The sequence below is a fragment of the Myzus persicae genome, unplaced genomic scaffold (assembly GCF_001856785.1).
Source record: "Myzus persicae strain clone G006 unplaced genomic scaffold, MPER_G0061.0, whole genome shotgun sequence".
NCBI classification, from domain to species: domain Eukaryota; kingdom Metazoa; phylum Arthropoda; class Insecta; order Hemiptera; family Aphididae; genus Myzus; species Myzus persicae.
Genome location: NW_019104366.1, coordinates 70,984 through 81,554, shown reverse-complemented (window position 1 = coordinate 81,554; position 10,571 = coordinate 70,984). Strand labels below are relative to the sequence as shown.

General features: G+C 33.4%; 1 protein-coding gene across 1 annotated transcript in view; it reads left to right on the top strand.

Moving 5' to 3' along the window:
* LOC111041543 overlaps nt 1-10,571 on the top strand; it is an 82,103-nt gene that overhangs the window by 17,104 nt on the left and 54,428 nt on the right. Inside the window, exon 2 of the mRNA XM_022325837.1 lies at nt 769-805. Coding sequence (XP_022181529.1) covers nt 769-805 — 37 coding nt within the window. The remainder of the gene's footprint in view (nt 1-768; nt 806-10,571) is intronic.

Here is a 10,571-nt window from a genome sequence, read left to right as displayed (position 1 = left end):
CTTTTTTCTCTAAAATNTAGCAACTACAAGTTTTCATTTTTTTTTCTCTAAAATCATTGTTAAATTATTGATTTCAAAATAGTCATTGGATTTAATTTTTGTTTCCTGATTCCGCAACACATTTGGTACTTATGCTTACAGTCACTACTCACTATCGTCTCGATTTTTCACCGAATTCATGTAATTTTCCAAATATTATTATGTTACCTAGAAATAATGATGCAAGTACCTAGCTAGTACCTATGATGCACTATATAACACTATAATATATATGATACGATAATTTAATACATTATACACAATTCAATACGGCAATATCACATGAACTACTTACGAAATAAAAATGTATGATGATCAAATGATAACTACCGAATACCAGTTACCGGAATTACTTCCTAGTTGTCATAAATAAATAGTCTGAATGTATTTTCGTTGGGAAAAATTGAGAACTTAATCAGCAGCACTGCTGCAAGACTGATCGTCGCTACTACTACCGACATTGTCTGACGACATTAATATATTATAATATGTATTTACTGTTCAGAAATCTAAGCTTTTATCAATATTGTGTATTGTATTGGAGATAAATAGGAATTAATTTAAATCATATAATATTTAAGAAATATTTAATTGTTTTCTACTTTCATATTCATAAGTCATGGTTTTTTTAAAAAAAAAACTATGTCGATACAATGTATTATTTTAAACTGTGAAACCTCCTGTAATAATGGTACAAATATTTAATGTAATTTTTTTGTCTTCTTACAGATGCCAGTATGCGGCGTTCACGTTATTACTGATTCAGGTAAGACAACGGTTTTATTAATTGTTCGTAAAATATGAGTTCAATGTGTCCATTGTGATGTCTTTAGTGAATGGATCAGTGCTCGGAAGTTGTAACAAGCTTAGTAGATATTATAACTACACCTATGTATTGTCGTTTTAAAAGTAGCTTATGCTTTTGACTTATAAATGGTCGTTTAAAAAAAATTAGTTTTAGCTTTTGATACAGTTTTTTTTTTTATGTCCATTCGACTCGAGTGAACATTTTTGTAGATGTTATCGAATATCAATAACGTAATAATTTGATGTATGAACTGTACATTCAAAATAAATGTACTTAAATCTAGTTGATTGTATTAACAATATTATAAAGCTAATCTTATTTTAAAATTGATCAATATGGGCATCATAATATTATTATTTTCTATTTCAAAATATGTCAAAGAACTCTAAGTTAGCAAACAACATACCAAGCAGTACACAAAAGGTTTTGGTATTTCGGCTAGATACATAAAGTACATTAAAAAACAAATAAATAACTATAAATATTGCATAGGCAAATATATTATGTTACGATTTCCGAATACTGATTTTGTTTTACCAAATATATTGTTTTACATTTTTGGGCGTATAAGATAATATTTTACTATTATTTATCGCTGAACCAGACATATTGAGTGGATATAACTCTGCAGTGAAATTTAATTGTGATCATGCACCACGATCAAGCAATAATTTTGAAAATTATAAGTTTTTTTAAAATTAAAATTTTATTTTGCCATTGGCGTTACTGGATAGGCTATTCAAGGAGTTTGATGTAGTCAATTTTGATTACATTTAAAGAAAAATGAAAATTTAAAAAATGTAAAACAGTAAAACTAACTTCTAATTTATTCAGAGTAACCGAATAGTAGTCAATAGGTACCATTGATCAAGTAATCAAGAATTTATGTAGAAAAACCTGTTCCTTAGGCTGTTAATAACAACTGTTTTTGGTGAAAAAATAATAATAATTATAAAAATTGGAGCACTTTTTATTCTTTAATGTGCGAAAATTCATTTCTATTTTTCGATACTGCTAGGCAAAGGTTTTCTATTTACTGACGTGGAGTATTTGGTTTTTTCATTCTGGATCAACGCCCTTTATGGTTCTTCTAATCGCCAACTGCTTTTAATAAATTTAACAACACGGACGTGTTGGCGACCCTCTTATTAATATTATGCGTTTTCTGATTTAAATTTTTTTCCTACATCGGAGCCAAAGTGCCGAATAAAATAATACAGTGGGTGGTATATATATTTTTCCGCGAATTGTCTTTTTTTGTGACTAGAAATAATTATCACGTTCTGTATTATATGAGAATAACAAAAAATTCGGACCCAATTACATTTTTTTTCCATGGGTGCGTTTATTTTTTATTTAAACGGATCTCATTGTACTCCAAAGATAATGACAATAAGTTAGATGGTTCATTGTGAACGGGCTAATAATAAATGACGCATTACAAATTTGTCTCGTTTTATTAATAGTGAGATAATTGCACAGCATCAGAAACCGTGCACCAAACAACAACAGAAACAACGACAACAATAATAATAATATCAGTATCGCACTTATACACATTAGGTATTAAAAAATCAGATTAAAATCAATATACTTACGCTATTGGCGTGATTAATATCAATATTAAAATATTCAAACAGAATGCTCTAGCGGTTATCTCGCTTGTACAATTTCTTATTCGATTTATTTATGCCACCGATCCTTAGCCTTAGCGAAGGACAGTATTATTATGCTATATTTTTTATTAATTGTTTTTTTCTTTTTAACTGTACCTACAGCCGTACGCTATTATTATATAATTTTTGGCTTATTTTGTCTGGAAGAGGTAAAATATGAAATAATACACAGTAAGTTTGCCCAAATTCGTCTGTGTCGACTGTAAGTGAGTGACTCCCGCGGGTGTGTTCGAGACGTGTTATTATATCGAGTTCGAAACCATTACCATTGTTATGGTATTTCACAAACTGAAATCGCGAGCGGTTTTTTGCTGTATTATTTTTTTTTCGCCGTATTTTCGAGAAATTAATTATATGAATATTGAACAACCACAAACTATACAACATTATTATACATTTTTTTCCATGTTTTTTTCCAATTTAAAACATAATGTAAAGAACCTAAAAACGGGACGTTCGATATTGGAATTCCACATTTCAAAGTTATTTTACATTGTATCACATATAGTTCAAATTCAATTACAGCAGCCGGTGAACAAAACAGCTATCGAATTCGTACCTATGGTAGTTGTATTTAACTGCAGCAGTTGTTAGTTTGGATGTTTTTCGATGCAGTTTTGTACTATTGTGTTGTAATATATATATATATAAGTTGTAATGTCGAAAAGCGTAATCTCCAACCGATTTCCAATAGATTTGGTGATTCCATTGCGTATAACCTATATATATTATAATAATACCCTTTACCTCAATGCCGATAATCATAAAAAAATAAATAAATACTTATTGTATAAAATTGCGATGATAGTGTTCTTCCGGTCAGCATCTGAAATAGTCCCGTTTCGACGGCGAAAAGGGTAGTGATGTGTGATGTATTATAATACCACTACGACTGGCATTGTAATAGTAGTACCTACCTATCTTATTGTAACGTTTTTGCGATTTAAAACCATGACATTGTAGAAATGATACATTTGAATAAATCTAGGTGTATTTAACGCGAATGATTTACATAATATATTTCGCATCCGAACCGTAAAAATAATGTCCGTAACACACATACATAAATTACACACTCGCTAGATTACACACACATACATACACAACTTACTGAAGCAATAAAACATAATTCGGATTTGTTAGTACCTATAGGTACATTACATATATCTATTACTATAATATAATAATAATCTATAGGTGTAATTTTTCGAAATAAGCGATCGTGACCGGGATGAAGAACGCATTCACGATTCCGCGTTGTTCCCGTGCAATTATTTCAAAGAACTACGTAAATCGAATTAAAATAATATAGGTATACACGGTGCCTATTAAAAACCGACGACGTTCAACAGTAAATATTGTTCGCAAACAAAATTGATATTAAATGACACGCGGATGCTCAACTCGGAGTCGTACACTGTATTACACAAGACGCATCTCGAGAGGCTGCTTATAATATTAATTATTATACTATATACGGTCGTTCGAAACATTCGGTCGGCTCGAAGGAAGAGTAGGAATCGAAAGAATCGTAAACTCGGAAGGCTTGTAAATCCGTCAATTTGGTCGCGTAGTAGTCTGCTCCCATGTTATTATCACAACGTCATATTAGTTTGCGACTCTGGCAAAGTATTCCATAGGTATTTGGTGTACCCATATTGATCGCATACAATTTAAAACTCTGTAATGAGTGTACAAATAAATGAGGGAAACCGGTTGCAGTATAGTCGATCATAAATGAAACATAACTTAATAATAATATACAAACTGCCATGTTATACGTCATGTTTTAGCTAATAATAAGTATAATTAAATGATTATTAAATTGTTGGCAGTCGAATAAACATGTAAGTTCGCCAAGTTCCTTGCCCAGTATCTGTTCCTTATTATGAGCTGTATATCATTACTATTATGTAAATTTCTAGAGTAATGGCCTGAAACTTATATTCTATTCAATGTTTGAATTTAGAATTTTTAGCTATAGACAATAGAAATGCAAAGAACACAATAAAGAAGTGCAAGTTATTAACGGTTGATACGGCACACCGCATCACGTGATTAAAAAAGTGTAAATAGTACCTAATTTAAATCAAGTCTAGTGTATTTTCCTCGAACTTAAAAAAATGTATTGTAGTCTTGTATTATGTATTGAATCTTTAGATCAAATTTAATAGTTTAAATAAATTTGAAACGATTACGAATTAAAATATGTGGCGTTGAATATTATAATAATTGATGTGCATTAATAAGAAGCGTTGAGCTTATTTTGAAAGTAATTATATTTGTACTTTGGTAGGCGTTCATCAAATTATTTAGAATGTATTATTTTTATCAGTAGTGGTATTTTTCAATGCGGTGAAAAAAATAATGCTCACAATTTTCAAGGGAAAAATAATAATAACACTCAAGTCAATTGCAGACTATCTCTCGGACGGTAATATTATTGCTGTACCAATAGTATATACTGTAATCCTATTAAAATATTATTATTATTATTGTCATTATTACGGTCGCCAGTGGTCAATTGATGTATTATTATTGTTGCATAATAAAGTCCTGCAAACGAATAGAACAGGACACATGCTAATGACGCGTGACTGACGGGTGTGAAGTAGCAGTGGAGCGATCGAAGACGAATGTATATTTTTTAAGGATCCGTTTTTTAAAATTCGTTTCTTATCGTTTTGGCGGTATCTGATACTGAATATTATTGTTCTGCGTGACCACACGTTTTGTTTCAATAACAGCTAAATGCAATGCATTATTTTATACATACCCATGAGACGATTACAGATATATTTGACTTTTGGAGTGACTTATTTAGTTTCATATAATTTTTATACATAATTATTGTATCGTTATTTATTACGTTAGTTGAAGTTTCTCGCTTGTTCTGTGTCTGTATCTGGGACATAATATATTAATACATTTTTTTACCATCGGAGTTTGCACATCGACTTTCGGAAAAAAACGTTAATTTTATCTCAGCGGCTCCTCACATACGATTTTTTCCCTCTCGTCGTATAGTATGCACTCCTCGTACTGTCAGATTTCTTCTTTACCGCCTGACCACGAGTCACAGCTGGTTTCTCAGACATATTATTGTGTATAATATACTGTTAGGTCCGTTCTTTCCACAAGATCCGGTCCAGTTATAGAAAATGATTTTCTCTCCGGGATTAGATACGTACGGTACATATTATAAATTGTCATGCGGTGATAGATAGTTATTATTTGTTCCGGCGCCGTATTTACGATTGTGACACTTTGCGATTGTTTTTTTTCCGTACCGAAACGTTCGTATACAATAATAATAATATTATTATTATATTAAAGTGATGGATCCTGTGCGCTGTCGATAACCGAGTCAAGGTCTTGGATGTTCCCGTGACAAACATATAGTAGCACACACACGATTCGTCTTGATGAGAAGATTTACAGTAATAAACCACGTACGATCCAGTCTTAAAATCTCCATATTTTAAACGTTGGACACTTATTATATTCCTGTGATCTGTCGATGCATTTGCAGTAAGTGATACAGGCCATAATGAAGACGATTTCTCTCTCTTTTTCATCAACTGCTTTTCATAATAATATGTGGTTGGCATAATATGAGAAAAGCCGTAGCCGTAGACGATAAATGATAATTTAAAAAAAAAAAATACTTTCGATGATGGGCTTTTGACCGGAAGGGCATCGAAGATAATCGTCTTTAAATAATGTTACGTGACACGTCGTCGCCACCGTCACCTCCTAACAACCGGATGTGATTACAATATAATATTCAAGAAACAACACTAAATTACATTATTATTATTATACGGATTGTGAAACAGTCCCACGAGAATCAAACGACCAAAAGTCGTTGCGGCCACAGCCCATAGCCGCCGTGACACACCACAGTATCACACAATGGACACTGTTATACTGAATTTAATTTTAAAACCGATGTGCGTTACAATACATATCTAGTTTGGCAAAAAAAAAAAACCAAAAAAAAAACTCATTTATTGCATCCGCTATGATGAAAATATATAATATATACGTATATCATAGTTTTGGATATACCAAACAACCTACGTGACTTGTAGTTTTCCGAAGTACCTACCTATCAAACTCTCCGATTTTTTGTCGATCGCGAAATTCCTGCAGTGTCCTAGTGCAACTAAGTACAATATAATATATATTAACCCTTTATGGTAGTGATCGTCAAAATCATCTGCAGCACAGTGAGCCATATTGTGATCAATATTTTACAAAACAACTTAAGTATATTACAATAATGATATAATATGTCAGGTGCCAACTATATGCTCTGGCCTCTGACCCACCGCGCGATATACAGTATGATTGTATTATATTATAATATATGGGAATAAAATAATATTATGAAAATCACCAGTCGTTGTTAACCCCGATCGAGGTCACATATTTTAGTTATTACGTACCAATTATAGTATAACCATTTACTCACCAAATAGTTTGCACTGATTCTCTGCATGGGGCATGACGTTTGAGCGTCAAAATGTTTATAATTTTGGAGTATATCTTCAGCTGTTGTTACGTCAAGACCTCGAAGGCAGAGGTCCGTTTCCTATGGTGTTTTAATCAGCGATTTACCTCGATTTTTAACTAATTTATGACTTTTTTTTGGACAAAAGTTCATCGTTTTAATATAATATCGATTTTTAAGATTTGATTTAAATATTATACGGAAAATTCGGTCAATGAACAAAATCATGGTTTTTTTTAAAAAACTTTTTCGTAACGTTCCTATGTGTATCTAATTTTGGAATTAGGAGGAAGGCTGAGACATAACCCAAAAAAACATATCCACAATCGCCACTGATTTAGAAAGATCCAAAAAATTACCATCGACCGTCATATTAAAACAAAAAAAATTGGATTTTTCTCGACATCATTAGCAGGTACGTGCGCGTTAAATCGGTATTCATTAATAACGCGTGGTGGTAATAGCTATTAAACCGTGTGTGATAGAGAGGGCACCAGTGAGAGAAATAGAGGAAGAGAGAGAGAGAGGAGATAAATAACTATTTGACGGCAAACAATATTATTACGGGAATTTAACTGTATTATTGTTATTATTATTTTTTTCTTATGACAATAATTTTATTGGATGATTGATAGTGATAATGAGGAAGAATGAATGGCAAACAGTCAGAGTAAAATGAAAACGTACGGCTCGAAGGGGAGTGGAGGTGTTAAAAATGTACACGGCTATAGACGGAGACTCGACGGCAAGAGGAGTAGACGAAAACGAGACGAGAAACGGGAGATGGAATATGGCGTGTAACAATAATAATATTTTACACTTATATATATATATATATATATATATATATATTTCATAGCCAGAGTGCCGGAGGAGGAAGGAACCGGTGGCGGAGAGCGATACAATAATAATAATAATAATAATAATAATAAAATAATATAGAAAATGTGTTTTGCGGCTTGTATATATTTGCTGCCGTCGCGTACACAATGCCGAGCGAATTCGTCACGTTATCGATTGTTATAACAATGGGGCACTTTTATTTGGTTCGTGAGATTTCGATGGGAAACAGGTGCTGCACACAGCCGCGTTGCACTATATTGTCGTTTGTCATTGACATCTTCCACGACCGCGGTGTGTACCTGTACACACACACACACACACACACACACAACGTCGCATTGTGTATAGTGTCGTAGTCGTTCTTCTCCTCTTATCGTCATCTCGCCGAGCCCGTTCCGCGCGCGCACTTGTGTTTGCTCTCTTTTATATCACATTATTATTATCATTATTTTTGTACATTCGCACTCGCGATCGCGATCTCTGTCGATCGGTAAATTCCGTTCAATTCGCGTCAATGTCCTCTCTCCGACACGACGCCCCTTCCCCCGACCACCCATAAATAATGCACGCTGTCGTATCGCCACTGTCATAGCCGGGCACATTGTACATACGATAATAATATGTACACTCGGAGACTTAACTGCCTGAATGTGTGTGCCGAAGAACGAGACTAAAAAATGACAACCATCACACACACACACACACGCGCGCTCGCGCGCTTCGAACCGTCGCCGGCGATGATAAAATAATAAATTGGCACGGATACAATAATATTATACATATATATATAATAATATATATACATTCATATATATATGATTCGGGTACACATAATATTATTGTACGTGTACGTCGCCGATCGACCACAGTGGCAGTGTGCAAATACGGTTATTCTCGTTTGTCGTACATACATATATTATTGTTACGCCTGTAATATGACAATATCATATTATTCATCATGCACACACACACACACACACACACACACACACACGCGTCACAATACAAATATATCGGTATATACCTATTACAATACTGGTGCTACAGTAATGACGACGATACGTTGTTATTATACTATGATTTTTGGCGACCGCGTGTGTGTCGTCCGATTTCGCGCAAACACGACCGTACGGTAATATTATAATGACGATGGCGACGATAATAATAATTTTATAAGCACGTACGTTACATATTATACAATACTATTCCCTTGTACGACAGTAGTAGTAGTAGTAGTAGTAACAATAACAATCTAATAATATATTTGTACACATATTATACACACACGCATAACTGTACCTACACCGAAATGAACAAAACGGCATTGTGCGCTCGTCGTCATTTACTCGCTCGCGCGCGCGTGTATTCACAATATATATATATATATATATATATATATATATACGTACTGTTATATTATAGAAATCACAAATGCACACAATAATAATAATGTCCAACGTTATAATACGATATTATTGTGTGCGCAGTGGTATTAAACCGTAGTCTTGGTTTTTTTATTGTTGTTTTTCCTCCGGGTTTTTTATTTTTATTTTTAATATTGCTCGTGACAACACGGAACTTTGCGCCAGTCGTACCTATCTATATACATACCATTACATATTTATGAAGTGCCTACCCGGCTACCCACCTATTATATTAGAAGCATGTGCGTGTGTTGTGCGGATGTGTTTGCACATTGTTCTCGTTCCACTGCAGAAATACCGTTCGATAGGCAAACGAATAGATACGCCGCGAAGCGTCCTGCCGCCCGTCAGTCTCGGGTTCGGGTCGGCCGCGGCTATTTTTGTGCAGGACACTGCTCTATGTCCTGCTGTATAGTCGGATAACGTCTTATAGTCGTATCTGTACTAAGTACAGAGATAACTCGAAGTGTTGGGCACCGTAAACGTTATTATAATAATATGTTAAATTGTGTTATATTATATGCGTCCAACTGTGTTTGGCCAGGGTCCTGCAATTAATTATACACCGCTACATATACCACGAGTTATAGATTTTATAATATTATTTGATATTGTCATATCGGGCATTCGGTGCCTGGAGACTTTAATGGTGTCTGAGCCGAAGGTAAATATTGTTGTATGTTTTACTTGGTAGTGTGACCAAAATCAATTTAAACACAGTATAATTTGCTGTCTTAATAGAATGCATAAATTAATTGAACACATTTTATACATTACATAATGTTGTAGGGTCATATTTTACGATTTCTAAGGTTCGACATAATTATAGGCGCATGTCTAATAAAATTTCGTCGATTCAAACATACAAGTAAACAAGTCCAATAATTATTTTCTTTTTAATATTAAAATCAAATAGTGTTTGTGGGTGGCGAGTGGCGACAAATTAACTAATTATAATAGTTATTTGTTGTTTATTATAATATAAGATACTCTGGTGTTATCAATTTTCTGTTGACTCCTTGTTGTTGATCAATAATGTCATCTGTAGGACCCCATCAAAAATATATTTGAATAAGTAAAAACGAAAAGTGCAATGTGTTGACTAAACATCACAATTAAGCTGCATGTTGGTACTCTGTCGTTTTATATTTGGCAGGCAAAAACTACGTTACACGCTGCAATTACGTCCTTCACTCCCTTTAATTACGTGTCTGCGATAAAAACTTATTATATTTACTATCATTAATTATGATTCATAAATCTAT